We start from the raw sequence: 18,297 nt of genomic DNA, 5'->3' as shown, positions 1-18,297 counted from the left end.
CGACAGAACGTTGCTGAGGCTTTATTTATTCCTCCCATAAAGTTTACTTTCATATATAAAATATTAAATATAAACTAAAAACAATTAATTACATAGTTTAAGACTAATTTGCGAGACGAATCTTTTAAACCTAATTAGTCCATGATTTGAGAATATGGTGCTACAGTAATATATGCTAATGATTAGTTAATTAGACTTAACAAATTCGTCTTATGGATTATTAACGGATTTTATAATTTATTTTTTATTAATATCTGAATATCTCGTACAACACCCAATGCGACACTCTGAATCTTTACGCCACAGATTTAAACATGCCTCACATTCATTCGATTCAAACAGGTAGCGGAACCAAAGCAAGCACGTGTTCCTTGCGCGCCAACATTGGCGTACGGAGTTATGGACCATTGTTAGCTGTACTGGCCGGACGATGCTCCTCTACCGAGTACCGACCGACGGGGACCACCGATTGCTTCCCGCATTGATCGTCTCCGTTGTCCAGTGCTCTGCTCTGGACAAGCTGCGGAGTGCTGAGCGTGTGCTTTGTGCCCGCAGAGCAGGTGGCCCTGTGCTGTGAGCGAGGCCGGGAGAGGAATTCTGGAGCAAACCAAGATGAGACCAGTCTTGCACTCGCGTGCCGCCGTGGTCTGATCAAAGGTTCAAAAGTCTTAATTTATTTAAGATGTTTTACAATAGTTGATAAAGTACCATGGTATCTTCAAGTACTTTCATCTTCTTCGATTATCTAAGTAATTAAATGTGAAATATATTGTTGTGGGTATTTTAGTAATTGAGGGTGTGCCCTTCTGGAATTAGACGTCATGGGCTGATTACCCTAAGCCCAGCCCAATACACCTACCTCTTCGTCTCCGCGTCGCCCGTCGCCCCTTCGGCGAGTACGCGACCGGGAAGAGGGGAGACCGAGCGCAGCCCCCGTCGCCGCCAGCCCGCCCCCGTCCCCCGTACGCCACGCTCGCCGCCGTTCCACCCCCTCGGCCGCCAGACTGCCCCCCCCCCCCCCCCCCCCCCCCCCCTCCCCGGCCGGTCTAGATCACGACGGACTAGAGGCGGCGCGACTGTTGCTCCCCTGCCCCCGTCACTGCCTGCGAGTGCCCGCCCCAGTGGCAGGTGCCCGGCGCGCCCCGGCGTCCCGTCCCCCGGCCCCAGCCACAGCCGGCCAGGCCCGCCGGCGCCCCGGGCCCCAGCCTCGCTGCCCCTTGCGGCCTTGGTGCAGATGGTGAGAGTTTGTTTCCCTCTGCATTTTCTTTCTCATAGTGTTAACAAGTTTTCCCAAAATCCCTAACCCTAACTGTTCTTTACTGCTATCTAATTTGTTAGCTAGTTGTTGTTTGATTTTTCTTTGATTTAGTTCAATTTATGTAGCTTATAGATGTATGCAGTAAGAATTATGGGTGTATTGATCGATTACTTATGCATTATGCGATTTGGTTGTAGGATTTATGAAATACGAAGAGGGATGGAGACTACTTGTGCTCTTCTAATATTTTTTTGAACTATGTACAGGAAGAGAGAGCCGATTTTAGTTCTATACTGGAGTACGAGGAAATTGTAAGGAAATTGTTTGCTAGTGAAGATGAAGGCCTCGAGTTTTATAACAAATATGCATTTGATAAAGGGTTTAGTACGAGGAAAAGCTATATGGAGTTTTGGAACATTTTTGTTATTTTGGAACATTTTGGCAATGCATGTCTAAGGGTATGGTTGGATCCTATGCTCTAAACTCTAGTGCTAAAGCTCTAGACAGGTGGTCTAAAATGAGCTCTAAACTTTAGCTCATATTGTATTAGAGTTTTAGACCTCAAAAGTGAGCTAAAGTGCTCTTAAGTTTTTAGAGCTATAAAGTTTAGAGGAGAGGATCAAAACAGGCCCTAATGCATGTATGATTAATGCGTGCACACTTGAGCTCACTTTTACGGTGGATCACTTTATATGTATTTTGGGTTATTGACTACCTCTCGCCAAAGGATTTCGATATTTCATGTTACATAAACTTTAGAGCTCTAAACTTTAGAGTTAAAGTGCTCTAAGCTCTAAACTTTAGAGTTAAAGTGCTCTAAAGTTTTTAGAGCTACGAAGTTTAGATAAGGGGATCCAAATATAGCCAAAATTAGAGTAAAGTACATTGTGGCTGCACTTATTGCTTAGGTTCACGAAGGAGGGTACACCAATGATGCTGGTTGGTTCTTTGGGAGTGAGGCTGGGCGAATCCTCGATCTAGGTTGCCTATTGAAGACGTTAGTTTCATTCGGTTCCACTAGTTATCTTGGCTTCTTCCAGGCTAGTTAACTTGTTAATGATCCTATGTTGTGAAGATCAGGAGTCATGTCGTATCAGTACTCATGTAATTGCGGACCCACATGTCGTTTCCATGACGAAGTGCCACATCTGTAATCGAACCGCCACTATAATTTATTGTACCGGCCCATCTATATATCTCCCTTGAAACAACGGTGCAATAGCAAAGCTATAACGGTGCAAAAAAACGAAGTCCAAGGTGGTACACAATTTATGCTCCGTGGAAGCGACATGTTATGGAAGAGTAGGCGCAAAATTTTAAAAAGTTGTGATACAAAATTTAAAAATTTAGAACTTTAAAAATTCCATTTCATTTGTACACTGATTTGTATTTATTAGTTGCTTGTCACCACAGACTTAGAAAAGTCCACAAATTTAATATCAGCATCATCATCTTCTCCTTGAAAAACAATTCATAAATCAATATTTAAGTACCACAACAATTATAAAATCAAAATTCATATAAAACAGCTGAAAATAAAGATTACATATCAATGGAATAGATGTACACTTCTAGGTCAGCATCATCATCTTTTGGATTTATGGTCGTGGGCTGATAGGCCTAGCTCGTTTGAGCTGGTGAGCAGCTCGCGAGCTGGCTCAAGCTGGCTCGTTAAAACAACGAGCTAGACTTCCAGCTTAGCTCGTGAAAAAATTAAAATGAGCTAAGCCGAGCTGGACATGAGTTGAGCGAGCCGCGAGTATTTTGTCCAGCCCTATTTGCGCACATGGTGAATCACCCGTAATCACGGTGTTTTCTAAAAAACAGTAATCACGGCCATTCTAAAAAAACTGTAATCACGGTCAAACACGTCCAAGCCGACTCCGCACTAAAATGACCGCACTAAAATGACTAATTTACCCTTATTCGACAATAAAATGGAAAATAAAAAATAGATATGGCCCCACTTAATCTGGTACTATTCTCAACTATTCGGTACCTCCAAGTGCTTTAAGTTGGGTTTCTCCTATTTTTCTACCATCCGATCTCGTCTAATGGGTGGCTCATATTTTTTCCGACCATTGTAAAATTTCTGAACCTCATTTTATAAATATCTTCTTGTCCCGTCCACCCGACGAAATGGCAAGATGGCAACGGTTTATTTTGCCAGGTGGGCATAATAAGAAATTAACAAAAATAAATAAGAAAAGAAAACGGACATGGGATGGGACTCACCTACGCTCTCCAAATCCTCATCGACGAGAAGCTCCACATGTTGGTACTTGGTACCCTTCCCTTTTTCCTCTGTGGTATGTCCTCCCCTGTCTCGGCCCTCCTCAATCTCCAGCGTCTACGAGCTCCGAAATGACATCCCTTGCTATCTCCCATGTGCCTCGTCCCCACCTTTGATGCCTATGTGCCATTGTGGGACCCGGTGTGTTCATACTAAACTGCTCCACGAACTATATGACCGAAATGGTTGATCGTAGCCATCAAGCTGGCGTCGAGTAGTAGGAAAGCATCAGGGGCGTGCTACATCCGTTGGAACACGAGCCATGGTAGTGAAGGGTTGTGTAGACTCATGGTAGAAGCGCACGATGTAGTCTAAATCCTAGATATAGCCCAGGTTAGAGGAGGCGCATGAGGGTAGCATGAAGGAGAAACTCGAGTCGAAATTGATGTTGTGACATGGTGGTAAGGACGAGTGATTCATGTGAGAGGTAATAGAGGTAGAACGATCCATGAGGGACTTTTACAGCGGCATTGGATTCAGAGGAGGAGGTGTCTGAGGCAAGGGAGCGGAGGACGACGAGGATAGGAGGCATTTAGCTGGTTCGCTGATCGATTTCTAGGTTGATAAACTGACGGGTGCTGATTTGTTTTGAGAGAAAAATATTGTACCATGACTCATAAGCTCTGGCTGAAACCAACAAGCGAACAAGCTGATTGGGATGGAACTTCGAGCAAAAATACTATGCATACAATGCCGCATACATTGGAGCTCACAACTTCTTAGAGCTAGATATGAGGTTGGCCGGAGAGAAAGAGAGTAGAGGAGGAAGAATATGATTTAGGGGATGACGGAGAAAGAGAATATGTGATGGACATTTGGGTCCCTTCATTGTTTTGCTTTATTTATTGATGAGTAGTTGTCATGTTATGTTCATCTACATAACCACTGCGTAAACCAGAGTCTATAACACTGGTGTTATAAGTTTGTTTCGATAATTGATGGAGGACTAATGCCTGATTTTGCAATTTGGCTAAGAAATCCAAACTAAAACGATAGGCATATGGCTCTTTCCTTCCAAAATCTGACACTGAGTGCCTACAACTGCAGGAACCAAAGGAATGAAGACACGATGTGATTGTAGCTATGACTAGAGATGCAAGTGAGGTAACATGCAAACCCATATATAGACATAACTAATTTTATTTTATAGGTAACCCATGACAACTCACAAAATCTATATAAAAAAAGGGCGTACCCAGTGCAGAGAGCTCCCGCTCTGTGCGGGGTCTGGGGAATGGTGTTAGTGGCAAGCCTTACCCTCGCATGTGCAATGCGAGGAGACCACGACTCGAACCTAGGACCTTCCAGTCACAGGCGGTAAGACTCTACCGTTTGCACCAGGCCCGCCCTTCACAACTCACAAAATCTATATCTATACCTAATATTAAAAAGATAAAATTTCTCTCCACCTATTTTTTTTTTTGTCCGGCTCTCCCCTACATGAATGTCTCTGTTTGTTTATCTACAACTCTCCTGTCCTATTTTATATACAACATATGTAGAGCTTCCTAAGGTAACCTAAATAGTCTGGAACCTAATTGAAATATATTCATCCGATTCTAAGTAACCTAAAACAGAAATTCTAATCCAAATAAAAAAAATAAGACTAGAAATTTGTATCTGTATCTTATTGCAATTGGTTTCTTCGTGTATCCATAGAGCGTACAAACGCGTGAACGTCGTGGTGCCCATAGCCTACGCGTGAGTCCTTTCCGTTTTTTAAGCTTGGAAAGTTTTTGTCCTGATCTATCTAATCCGACTTTGTCTATTTTTTGGCCGTTCGACTCAATTTTTTTTAAGAAAATCATCCAACTCAGTTTGTTTTTCTTGGCCGTTTCTTCCGTGTTCGACTCAATTTTGTGATTGTGTCAGTTTGTTTTTCTTTCGTAACTGCCCCCCCCCCCCCCCCCCCCCCCCCCCCTTCTCTCTTCGCTCCGTGTCGGTATTTCTTTCTGTGCGTCCGTGCGTTTTTTATGTTCCAGGTAGTTGGGCAACAAGCTGCCGTTATAATGCATATGTGCATTTGCTAGAAGGTATGGAGTTCGATCCTGAAGAATTGAAGATATGACTAGCGACAATACGAAGTTTGATTCCAAGATGTAGTGGACCAGATGGTGTGATTGTTGAATAAATATCTAAGTCATGAATCGTCCAATTGTGACCTCATAATAAGTTGTACGTCTCGTTGCAACGTACGGACATATTTACTAGTTAAGTCTATAAGTTAGTTGTTGGGCTAAGCCCACTTAAATCCCTAGCTAGGACATTAAGGGTTGGGTCACCGTCACCTCACCTCGATCTCGTGTCCAACCGGTTACAATGGTAGAGAATGGGGCATGGCTATGAGTACAAGTGTAAATGATATGAATATTTTTTTGATTGATCGTTCGACCGAAGAGAATCAGATGTTCATTTGGATGTAATTTTCAGATGTCTAAGATATTTCTTGGATACCAAACAGAAATTCAAATACCTTAGTTGAGTCTCAAATACAAATACAAGATTACCAAAATCCAACATATATCCAATATCCGGAAATGCAATTATAGAGTTTGTTTTGACTTTTGGTGTGCTGACTTAGATACGAATGTGGATTGACTCTTTGATGTGAATATCTATGTAATAAGATAGAATGCCATCAAAGTCGAGTACTAAAAAGACTTCAGAACAGAGATCTTCGATTTTTTTCCAAACTCGATATCCTCTCATATTGTCCTTAACTCGGTCAGTCATTGTCTGAAAATCCATCATATCCTTGTTGATGCTGCTCAACAAGGAGAATCCGGTTGAAAGCATATTTACAGTCTATATATCACGGGATGAAAAAATACTGGATCCAAACAGAATTGTCGGGTCCTCTTGAATATGGTGATTTCTTTCACACTAGATTCCAGTTGCGACACTGGCAGTGGACAAATGCAAGGGAAGCCATGTAATCGCCGGACCTACACAGAGAATTGGACTTAGCATACATACATCAATACTTATTCATCAGCACAGTATATATATAGACAGAGAGAAAGAGAGAGGCAGGCCAAACCTCGATCCATAAGGCGACTTGCATGCTGCAACAATGTGAGATTTTGCCATATCTGCATCTTTCTGCTCAGCATCAAGTGTAGCTAGTAATTAACTTTGCACTAATAATGATACAAAGAAAGGGGAGATATTTGCCTATATTAAATTGGCATTCTCTCGGTTCCAAATTATATACCATTCACTTTGGGATTTGGCTTTGTTCTAAGTCAAATTTCTCTAACTTTCACCACGTTTTTAGAAAAATATATTGATATTAATAAGTTCAAATAATTCTCTATCAAAATATATTGCATGGAAAAATCTAAAGCTACAAATTTGATGTTCTAGCGTTGGTGAATTTTGCTACAAATTTATAGTCGCGGTCTCCTCGCATTGCATAGGCGAGGGTAAGGCTTGTTAGTCCCTTCCCCAGACCCCGCACAGAGCGGGAGCTCTCTGCACTGGGTATGGCCCTTTTTTTTATAGAAGTTTGACTTAAGACAAAACCAAAATAAACTACAATTTGCAAAGGAGGGAGTAATCATGAATGAATATAAGATATTATTAATTTTGATGCTAAAAGGTTTTGCTCTTTAGCATATTTGCAACATGAATGAAGTGTTCAGATGGATTATAAACGAAAGTATGCTTCCTAGTGATGTACCAATTGGAATATATATCTATTATGCAACCAGTGAAGAAAATCTAATCAAGATATATCAAGTCGCATATTTTTATAATGTGTTTTTGAACACGGAAAATTACAACATTGAAATACATGTTCAATGGAAGGGCAGATGTACCTTAGGTGCCAAATGTACAAATTTTAGAATGTTCATCAATTAACAGATAACACAAATGTTGACAAAAAAATCGAAGGTCTCATTAGAATGCAAGGATTTAGAATTCAATTCCTAAAACAATGTATAAAAGGCCACACATTTCGAACAGGGCTTAAATGGTTATTCCATACCTGAGATTCATAGTATAGTCCGGCATATAGTGAAGAATAGAAGATCTCACCATCAGAGCCACTCGAAAAGTTTGCAGCTAACTAAAGCCCAAACACAAAAACAGGACCACCGGAAATATCAAGATATATTCAGAAAGAGGTTATAGAACACAAACTGCACATTGGCCCGTTCGCTTGTCTTAAAAATGGCTTGTTCGGCTTCTTTTTTCAGCCGGAACAGTGTTTTTCTCTCACAACAATTTAGCCGGAACAGTGTTTTTCAGCCAGTTTCAGCCAAATTTCAGACCAGCGAACGGGACCATAGACATCAGAACTTTCGCTGAAATAACCTTTTCAGGATCTCCACCATCTTTAAACAGTGCATATGCTTCACGCATTACAGGTCTTGAGTCCAGTCCAACCTGAAGAAAGTGAATGCACGTCAAGTTAGAATTTGATGAGGAGACAATTGTACTCGAACAAGTACACCCTGAAGAACTTGCCTCCAAGAATCGCCTCCTTGCTTCTTCAATCCCGTATAGCTGAGCCTCACATAGAAAGCACCATATGGACTCTTCAGTGTCGTTCGGGTTAGCTGCAACGTCTATCCTGAACTGCTCTGCCCCTTCTTCAAACCTATGTTTGAATACATTCATGTAGTACATACCACGTTACATATAGAGCTCTCACTTCACTCTCCAACTTTTGGATCAATGCTCTTGGATAATGACCAGAATTATGGGTGTTAAGTGCTAGTGGGATAATTTTTACACACCTGTCTAGGTAGTACAGTGAGAGGCCCCGTTGCCAAAGATCTGTAACAAGGCGTTATATTAGCTGCAGCTATGTATAACCTCAAACAAAAGCAGTTGATAAGAGCTCGTACATTGCTTCTGTCGTGGGTCCATCTCGATCGCCCTGTCAAATTCTGCCAATGAACCAGCTACATCTCCCTGCCGGAAAAGCTGCATACCTCGCCGGACGGCGAGGGACGCAGCTGCCGCACCACCAGCTCCGCCGGAGATCAAGTCCCAAATGCCGGCCGCCACTGGAAGGAGGAGCCGGCGAGGCACCGCTGGCGTTGCCGCCGAGGAAAGCGCCGGTGGGGCCCAGTGAGAGCGGCTGCACCCTCCGGCGCCGGCGGGGAAACGGAAGGAGGTCGTCGCAGGGTGGAGGGTCGTCAGGAAAGCGGGCGCCATTTTGAAGGGGAACGAGCGAGACTTGTCGGTGGAAAGATGAGCGTATACAGACAGATATGCCAAATGCTATCCTCTCTTCAAGCGATTGGAAACGTGAGGTGAGTATTACTCCACCAAAATACTCCTGCGATTTAGGGACAAGTGCGGATCCGAGGAGGGCGGGCGAGGCCCGGAGCACCGGCGAGCTGAAAAAGCCTCGTGAAGCTGCCGCAGCCGCGGCTGCGTTGTTCCGCGGGGCAGAGGCAGAGCACTGACGGGCTCAAGCCGCACGAAGCAGCCGCCGTCAGTCACCGTTTGCTGCCGAGGCGCCTCGCTCTGGCACGCTAAGGCGGAGGCGGCGCGCAGGTCCTGGGGCGAGGGCGTGGCGCGGCTGCAGGCGTCGATGGGTCGCAGAAACCGATTGCTCTCGAAGAGCCTCGGCGCGCGCGAAGGAGGCCTGTGTAGTCAACCACGACACCGATGAAATGAAACGAGGACCGAGATCTCCTGCGCGTCTGCTGATGAGCTAACAGCGAGCCTGGATGCCTCGGGGCGCAGGGGCCTGCCTCAAGAGCCGGCTGCCGCCTCCGACGAGGAGGAGGAGCACGAGCGCGCGCCGCAGGAAGGCGCTGCCTGCTTGCTGCGGCGGTGAGGATTGCAACGGCGCCAGCCTACTCGTCGCCCGTAGTGAAGTGAGGTGTTAAACAAAACAAGCCAGATATATCTACGTCACTTCATGTGTCTAAACTCTAAACGTGTCTTCGTTCATTTCATTTCCGTTTTCTGATTTTATTTCGTCCATCCCAAATATAATCTAGGGGAGTAGTCCCAAAACTCTATATAAATTCTACTCCGTTTTCTGATTTTATTTGGTCCGTCTGAATATACTCTATGGCAGTAGTCCTTAAACTCTATATAAATTCTACTCCCTTAGTTCCAAATTGCAAATCATTCTATTTTTTCTACATGGTGTGATGGCCTGTCAAGCCTGGCCCAACCCATTACGGAGGAAGATGAACCAAGTCCTCCTCAGGGTAGAGTCCTTTATACAGGGCTGAACTTGCCCTCATCACATCTAAGGTGGAGTTAGAATTAGAGAGGAGAGACAAACAATTTCTTCTTTGAGGAATGAAGTCTTTTCCGCATCCAAGAGGTAGACACCACCGATTTCAGCATTTGTTGGGATTGATTTTTTGTTTTCATCAATGGGCTTCCAAGGCCCATATCTGGAATCATCGTTGCCGGTCAGCAGTCGCTGCAACATCGCTACTGCTCAACCTTTCAGGGCTAGCGGTCGGACCAACCCGGCCCGCGGTCAGACCTCTAGTGGGCGGCTGCCCCAGCAGCAAGGCCTAACAACCATTTTCTTTGGAGAGGGCTATATATAGTGGGTTGGCTGGCTCTTGGAGCTCTCTTAGCCATTTGTTGAACCTCCTAACTCTTGTGAAAGCTGAGAAAAGCCTCTCCTCCTCTCTCTTGCTTTTGTGCTCTTGCAAACACTTTGCGAGAGACCGATTCATCACTAGGCATTACATTTGTTGATTGCATCTTGGTGGCACTAGTGATTGTGAAGTTTGGGCGTTCTTGTTACTCTTGGTAGTTGCCGCCACCTAGATAGTTGGTGCTTCAGTGATTGGTGAGGGGAATTGGTGATTGTTTCCACCCCCAATCAAGGAATTGTGAGAGGTTTTGATCCTACCTCGCGAGAAGCAAAATGATACTCTAATAAATTGCGCGTGGCTAGAAGGAGGGCTTGTGGGAGTGATTCTTGTGACACCCAAGGTTGTGGGTCAAGTTTGTGGTGCTTGTTAGTGCGCAAATTATCTCACCAAAAGACTTGCCATAACGGGGATTAAGTTGCTGGCAAGCAACCGAACCTCGGGAGAAAAATTCATTGTGTCACGTCTCTTGCCCAGTTCGGTATAAAGCTATACACTTGTATTTCATTTATTCACTTGTGTAGTGCTTGTATGCTTGTGTTGTTTAAGTAGTGGTAGCTCGTTGCTTAGTGTAGCACTAGAGTAGCTTGTTGTTCCTTTCTAGTTGTTAGTAGCTCTCTAGTTTGCTCTCTTTGTTTAGTTGTGTAGTTAGTAGCTTGAGTGGTGAAGTGAATTAGCTCTTTCTTGTATTGAACTAGAGCTAGAGCTTTTGGTTGCTACTAGGATCATATTTTGTACCAACCATCTTGCTCTAGTGAAATTATGAATTTGTAGAGAATTTTTATAGGATATTCACCTAGCCTCTAGCTATCTAGATCCTATCAGCTTCTCAACAAAATCTTAAAGAATAGTCCTACACTGACGTCCATGATGAGTTTCCTAAAGAAAAGAAGGCCATCGAACCCAATCAAGAAGGAGCTCTAGTGGTTCAAACACCATTTACCGTACCTCTAGAGCCAACCACTAGTAGCCCTCCTAAACCAGTCTAGGAATTGCTAAAGGAAGAAGAAACTCCTCCTTTGGAATTTTCTTTTGAAATCAAGGATGATCTCTTCATTGACTTTGGAAATACATCGAAGTACCCTCTTCAATAGAACCTTCTACAATCTGTCATCATCCTTTGGATCCACCCGATGAGGAGTTTTGTCAAAAGAATCTGAAGGAACTCACAGCCGTCATGAGCCATGAGTGGTCTATGGAGGCTGAGGTTTTAGCAATTGTCCTTCAGGTTGACAATATGTCCACACGGATTTCATGCCAAATATGAGGAGATGATGTAGAAGCTTTCTATGATCCAATGATCGGGGTGAATGTGATGTCAAACTCCTTTCTATTGTCATGACATAACATTAATCTCGGCCGATAAACTCCTAAAAGACCCATCTAGCACCATCATTGGAAGTAAAGGGATTTAAAAAAAAGTGGTCCCTACTACCATTGAAGGTGTAGAAACTCTCCTAGACTTTTATATTTTCAAGATTTCTCCTGCCAATCTCCTAATAGGACAACCTCTGTCCAAACTCTTAACCGATGGAGTCACCAAAGGGCACCTCGATGCCCAAATTGGGAGAAACAAGTTCACTATTCCACTCACATTATTTAGTCAACTCTATCGCAGATTTCTACCCTGAAGCTGACCTCGTGAATCAGGCAATGACGACAACTTTACAAGAAACAACCCAGCCTACGATTACTTTACAAGAAGCAGCCTAGCCTGATCTTGAGGACTACATCCAACACTTTGTTCAAGAGGGGGTGGGGTTGAATATGATGAACCTCTTAATCTTGACAAATCCAAAGAGACACCTCGACCTCCGATCGAGTTAAAGTCCCTTCCGTTTGGTCTCAAGTATGCCTTTCTCAACAATGATCGTGACACTCCCCGATCATAAGTGACAAGCTCTTAGAGGCGGAAGCCTTTAAGCTGATCACTATTCTTGAAAACCATCGTTCTCTGTTTGGCTACTCACTCCAAGATCTAAAAGGAACTAGTTCTACTCTAATTTGCACCCATCACATTCCCATAGATTGCCTCAACTCCTTCTAGAAAACCCCAAAGGAGGCTCAACAACGCAATGCGAGAGGTTGTAAAGAAGTAGGTTTTGAAGCTGTTGCAGGCTGGAATCATCTATCCTGTTCCTAATAGTGAGTAGGTGAGCCCTTGTGCAAGTTGTACCAAAGAAAGGAGGTATGACGATTGTTCGAAATGACAAGAACGATTTAATCCCACAACGAACCATCATAGGATAGAGAATGTGTGCATAGATTACATGAGGCTTAACAAGGCAACCAAGATGGATCATTTCCCTATGCCCTTCATCAATGAGATGTTGGAATGGTTGGCCACCATTCCTTCTTCTGTTTCCTTGATGGATACTCCAGTTATCATCAAATTCCCATTTATCATGACGATCAAAGCAAGATGACCTTCACCTGTACACAACCTCCTACGGCCACCACCCTCAAAGAAACCAACATCAAAACGCCCCCCTTGAAAAATAGATTTTTTTTAGAAACAGAGCTGTTCACCACGCCAAAATAAATTGGTGAGCTTACAGGAAGAAAAGAGGGTGGTTGGGCTGTATTTATAACCTTTCATTAACGGAGGCAGACATCCTAAGGTGGCCGCCACTGTTAATCATTAACAGTGCCTGCCTCCATTAAACTATTAACGGAGACGTGCGTCTTAAGTGACCCGCCTCTGTTAATGAAGATTAGAAGAGCCAGGTGCCTTAGCACACCCACCTCCATTAGTTTAATAGAGACAAGCGACTAAAATCGAGTGCCTCCATTGTTGTGGCATTAACGAAGGTAGGCTTCTTAGGACGCTTGCCTCTGTTAAAGATTAACAGAGGTGAGTGTTTTCCCATGGCCCCCTACAGAGGCGACGCCCTTTTATGCCTACCTATGTTAATCATGGGGCCTTTCTTTCAAAATCTTTTTTTGGATAGTGTGTGAGATGGTTGTGCTAGCCAATCAAGAATATTATTAAAAAAATTATTTCTTCCCAGCAAGGTACTCAATAGTCATACGGTGCTGAACATGTATGACTTGGTTGTGTCGGTTTCATGACATTTAGTGACACATGGCATAGGGATATATTCTCCCGAAGTCCCGAGCAGGGTGACGATCTAGTCTTAGCATTGTCATGAGCACGCCACTTGTACACAACAAACAATTATTGAATTATATATGTTTGACTAAACAAGCAAAGCCGTTTATTTGATTTACATGACAGCAACCAGAAATTGAGGTCCGATGGATAGCTGAAGCTTGAGTCGTGATCACTCCATGGATTTATTACCCTTGTGGACTCCACAGAAAGCCTTGAGTGGGTCATCCAGCTTGCGGCCTTCCTCGATGAAAAGGAAGTCGACGTATTCGTCGAGCCTACAAGGATTATACATCAGAGGGTGCTCTCCATCGACGAGCTCGTCCATCGCGCTGACCTCGTCGCTGTCCCCAGACCAGCTGCCAAAAATCATGGAGAAGCGCTCGCGGTTGTTCAGCGTCCTAACGCGGTGAACGGACGCCGGCACCCTCCCGTTGGTGAGGATCTGCAATACATGCGGTGATAGTCGTCACAATATAATACTAGTTTGGAGAACTACTGCTTCCCCGTTTGATCGATCCGTCCGATGGGCTATACTATACCGTGAATAGCTCGCCAGCTTGGAAGGTAAACGTGTCCGGCTCAGCACGAATGGGGAGCCAGCTCCCGTCCTTTGCCAGAACCTCGAGGCCTTCCACCTCGTGCTGTACGACGAGGGTGCTCACGTTGAAGTCGCGGTGCACCGCCATGGACAGTCGGCGGCTACCTGCAGTGTCTTGCTGTACGCCGTAATGCGACGGTCGGAGAGTGTGGGTGAGCGAGCGGAGGGAGCGGATAGTATAACATGGAGTTCTTTGCTAATCATGATGTTCTACCACTCAAACTTAATTCTAGCACTTACAACCCACGGGACTCAAGTTCATGATAAGAGCAAAAATATACTAATAATGCCAAACATCGGTGGTTGCAAAAATGAGAGTGGTGCAGAAACTAATAGAGCAACATTTATTTGGGTCCGGCAGTTGTCTCCTTTTTATTAGGGAGTAGTGGGAGTGTTTTTATTTTAAATTAAAAGCATAAAGCATAACCATGATTACTAGCTTAATTTATTTATTTACAAAGTATAGCAACCTTTTTTTTAGATGCTAACGAAATTAAAGATGCGTGAAATATAAATACTACTAAGTAGGGGCATAGAATACTTACCTTGGCGGGGGCTCCTCCCCCGACCTTGCTTATGTCATGGAATCAGTTGCGTCTCCACCCCATGCGACGATAGACATCGTCCCGACGGTGGTCGTTCTCTTCAGCTAACGCATGTGTCGACGGCAAAAAGTGACGTCTCGCCGTCGACACATGAAGCAAGCCAAGAGAAACCGTGTGGAGCAGATCCCAAGCTGTCCCCAGACTTAGGAGGACACCGAACTGGATGGTCGGGACCTAGGGTGTGCCAGTCAATTTGACCCCACAATTAACAAGGAGATAAGATTGATCATTAGTTTAAGGTGGAACATGTCAGTGTTTGTCTAGATAGTTCTAAATGTGCGGCTAAGTAGCCAATGAGATAAGGCTATCGACTAGAGAGTCGATGTCGACAAAAGATGCTCGGCAGTTCTCCGAGGGGTATCCCACGAAGGTAGATTGATCAGTAGAGGTGCGCGTGATCAGGAACTAGATGGTGACATAAGGCGCAGAGACAGCGATTTAGACAGGCTCAGACCGTCTGATCGACGTAATACCCTACGTCCTGTGTCTTTGGTTGATTGTATTGAATATGAGGTGTATGTGGATGTCGACTAGGGGACCCCTGCCTCTCCTTATATACTCTGGAGGGGTAGGGTTACAAGGAAAGTATCCTATTTGGTACTATACAATATCTTACGGTGCACGTCGATCAGTGCCGTGCACGTCTTGATTTTATGGGCTGGACCACCTCTGATGGTGCGACCCATGTCTTATGGATACTGGGGGTCATATCCCCCACAGCTAGTCTCCAAGCGTCTTGTATCCTTTGAGCAACACTATCTTGAGCTTGTCCGAGCTGTCCAACTTGCTGCTGATCATCAGGAACAGGTGTCCAACCAGTTTGACTGAGAGCTGAGCTGTTGAAGTGAGTATCCGAACAGTTGAACAGGCGCCAGAGCAGTTGAACAGGCGTTCGAGCAGTTGAACTGTCATTCGAGCTGTTGTCCGAGCAGTTCAACTGTGAGCAAGCCCAGACTTACTCGAAGCTGAGGTTTGCTAGAAGGATGTAAGGAGCTCAAGATAAAATTTGAAAATTCTTTCACTTAGGAGAAGTGTAGCCACTTAGACTCTGTCAATAAGGAGGGTAAATCAAGAAATAAGTACTACATTCACCGTTAGGTGAAGTGTAGCCACTTAGTCCCCGAGCCTGCTGGAAGATAAAGAATGAATCTTGTAGCAGGGTCAAAGAAAAGAAGTCCGAAAGCTTGCCGACGTCATCTGATATGCGCATATCAAGGTCCCAGACGTGCTGCCTAAGATTAGCACCTTGATCCGAACAGTATGGAGCAACTTGATAGCACACCGATAAGACATAGCAAGATCCGACCACCAAGGGAGTCCTCAGCTTAGCTGGCGATGCTTGCATGAAGAATCCAAACACTGAGGAGTCCTCGACGTAGCTGGCGATGTCCAAGCACCGAGGAGTCCCTAGCAATGTCCGAGCACCGAGAAGTCCCCGGCGTAGCTGGCGATGTCCGAGCACCGAGGAGACCCCCGCGTAGTTGATGATGAAGCACGAGCGACGAACAGTTCAGTCAACTGGTCGACGGTGAAGTAAGCATTGAGTAGAAGCGACCAACGAAGAGTCTGATCAACTGGTTGGCGACGAAGTCCATGAACCTAGCGGTTCGATCAGTTGATCGTTGGAGAAGTCCAAGCACTAGGTGGTCCAATCACCTGGACGATGATCCTGCAATACAAATATGTAGAACGGGTAGTACGTGATGTAAAAACATATGAACTCCAGAGAAGAATCAACAATGGTGATGAAATAGCGTATGCAGCTCGGCAATCAGTTGGTATGAACACTTAGTGTTATTCTGAAGATGTATTTATATTTAATACAAACCGCCTGACCAGTTAGTGTGTAGCTGAGTCTCCAGCCCTAGCTAGCCTGTTAACCATAACGTGGAGCGCGGAGCCCGTGTGTGTAGGAAGAACAAAGTGTCGCTAAGGAGCCACTGTCGACCACCCATAACGTAGAGGGCAGACACTCGTGAACGTGTAGGGAGGAGCCAGAGACAAGGCCGTCTCTGGGGACATTCAAGCGTCAACATGACTGTTTGGGGGTTCGCCTTAGACTTAGCTGTATGTCATCTTTAAGATGGTACACATGAAAGAAAATTGTTTGGAGACCAAACATGGAGAAAATAGCTCGGAGAAACATTATGGCGATATCTAAAGATTGGAGAATATTTAGAAGAATATTAAAGTGTGACTTAGCTTTAGACAGAATATCTGGTCGGCGACATATGGCGTCATCTGGTCAGCGTTGACGAAATTGCCCGGCCCTCGAGCTTTCCGAACTGTTGTCATGGCGGCGGTCGCGTTTGTCACGGTGCTGTTCTTCATGGTGATCATCATTGCGACACGGTAGGTGGTCGGAGTAAGTAGTTCGGGCGACGTAGTCCTTATACCGCTGGTCAGGCCGAGCAGAATAATTGGCGTGTCGTAGTATCTGAGTAATGGATGTAGGCCAAGTAGACATGCCGACCTTTTTCTCTCGTTCATGTATCAGTATATGCGTACATGCAGAACAAGGCTTCCTCAATAACTTGATCCCGTAGCTAGCTTGCATGGCTATTTGTTTACTATTTGCTTGATTGCTCTTGGCTGATGGAAACGTCAAACGACGATAGGCTGCCGCTCAACCGTGCATGCACGTGCTTGGGCCCGATTGGATCTCGTTGTATATCGGCGATATGCTTGGCATCGTGATCACGATGGACTCGGATTCGGATGGGGCCAGCAGATCCAATCGGGAAGTGGAGCGCCGTGCGGGTGCCGCGAAGGCTGACTCGAAGGTGGAGACCCTGAACGCCATCCGGCAAGTGAACATGGTGGAGCTCACGAACGACATCTCGAGATCAGATGAAGCGGCGAGCTTGCTGTACGAGCGCCTCCCCGATGATAGTCTGTTCGAGCTGTAGATGCATAGGGCCATCGCCGAGAACGTGCTGATGATCTTGAGGTACGCCATCTGGCTCACCGGAGGATCAGGTGCACACCCCTACCTGGTGCGTCAACTATTGACAAAAGATGCTCGACAGTTCTCCGAGGGGTATCCCATGAAGGTAGATTGATCGGTAGAGGTGCGCGTGATCAGGAACTAGATGGTGACACAAGGCGTAGAGACAGCGATTTAGACAGGTTCGGGCCATCTGATCGACGTAATACCTTACGTCCTGTGTCTTTGGTTGATTGTATTGAATATAAGGTGTATGTGGATGTTGACTAGGGGACCCCTGCCTCTCCTTATATACTCTGGAGAAGTAGGGTTATAAGGAAAGTATCCTATTTGTTATTATACAATATCTTGCGGTGCACGTCGACCAGTGCCGTGCACGCCTTGATCTTGTGGGCTGGGCCACCTCTGATGGTGCGGTCCATGTCTTGTCTTATGGATACCAGGGGTCATATCCCCCACAGTCGATATCTAGCATGTTCATGATGCATGGTAAGTAAAAACGAGCATATTGGCAATTGTCAGTTACTCAATTGAATAGATCTAAACAGCCGATGATCATGAAAACATGCAAAAAGTGTAAAAAGTAGACGTGGAAGCATTCATATTCAATGAGAAACATACTAGCTTTTAACCAAGACAAAAACAAGTAAAAGCAAGTAAATATCCAATATATTCTCAATGTGCAGGCTATCGGCTAAAATAGCCGATTCCGATGAAAATAAACTCGTAACATGCAAGCACTCAACCATTGAACGTGAATAAGTTCATACACCTATCGGATTAAATCTAATACCTCAAACAGTGGGGTTCGAGCCGGACCAATGCAGCCATGATAATGATAATAGGTTAAACCTTCAAAGGATACGAATCTATACACACTCAATAGAATCATGA

At 44.8% G+C, this 18,297-nt stretch overlaps 2 protein-coding genes across 2 annotated transcripts; both read right to left on the bottom strand.

The window, feature by feature from the left end:
* Nucleotides 1-6,070: 6,070 nt before the first annotated feature.
* On the bottom strand, nucleotides 6,071-9,500 carry LOC136452150 (uncharacterized). Its single transcript, XM_066452793.1, has 7 exons — nucleotides 8,408-9,500; nucleotides 8,297-8,336; nucleotides 8,025-8,157; nucleotides 7,872-7,943; nucleotides 7,543-7,623; nucleotides 6,592-6,653; nucleotides 6,071-6,496 (listed from the first exon to the last, which is right to left on the bottom strand). Exons 1-7 carry the CDS (start codon nucleotides 8,718-8,720, stop codon nucleotides 6,430-6,432), a joined length of 768 nt encoding a protein of 255 aa, XP_066308890.1. The 5' UTR covers nucleotides 8,721-9,500; the 3' UTR covers nucleotides 6,071-6,429.
* A 3,922-nt stretch (nucleotides 9,501-13,422) lies between these two features.
* LOC136454617 (2-oxoglutarate-dependent dioxygenase AOP3-like) lies at nucleotides 13,423-17,415 on the bottom strand. Its single transcript, XM_066454984.1, has 4 exons — nucleotides 17,234-17,415; nucleotides 16,113-16,125; nucleotides 13,793-14,047; nucleotides 13,423-13,695 (listed from the first exon to the last, which is right to left on the bottom strand). The coding sequence occupies exons 1-4, from the start codon at nucleotides 17,413-17,415 to the stop codon at nucleotides 13,423-13,425; spliced, it is 723 nt and encodes a 240-aa protein (XP_066311081.1).
* Nucleotides 17,416-18,297: the final 882 nt, after the last annotated feature.

The sequence above is a fragment of the Miscanthus floridulus genome, chromosome 5 (genome assembly GCF_019320115.1).
Source record: "Miscanthus floridulus cultivar M001 chromosome 5, ASM1932011v1, whole genome shotgun sequence".
In the NCBI taxonomy this organism is placed as follows: Eukaryota; Viridiplantae; Streptophyta; class Magnoliopsida; order Poales; family Poaceae; genus Miscanthus; species Miscanthus floridulus.
This window is presented reverse-complemented; position numbering and strand designations above follow the sequence as displayed.

Excerpts from the sequence above, each read along its gene's own strand:
- LOC136452150 (XM_066452793.1), bottom strand. The coding sequence starts at position 8,720 with ATGGCGCCCGCTTTCCTGACGACCCTCCACCCTGCGACGACCTCCTTC. Across the intron at positions 8,337-8,407 it reads GGACCCACGACAGAAGCAAT|ATCTTTGGCAACGGGGCCTC; the intron begins GTACGAGCTCTT and ends GCCTTGTTACAG. Across the intron at positions 7,944-8,024 it reads CAAGGAGGCGATTCTTGGAG|GTTGGACTGGACTCAAGACC; the intron begins GCAAGTTCTTCA and ends CACTTTCTTCAG.
- LOC136454617 (XM_066454984.1), bottom strand. The coding sequence starts at position 17,415 with ATGGCGTACCTCAAGATCATCAGCACGTTCTCGGCGATGGCCCTATGC. Across the intron at positions 13,696-13,792 it reads AAGCTGGCGAGCTATTCACG|ATCCTCACCAACGGGAGGGT; the intron begins GTATAGTATAGC and ends CATGTATTGCAG.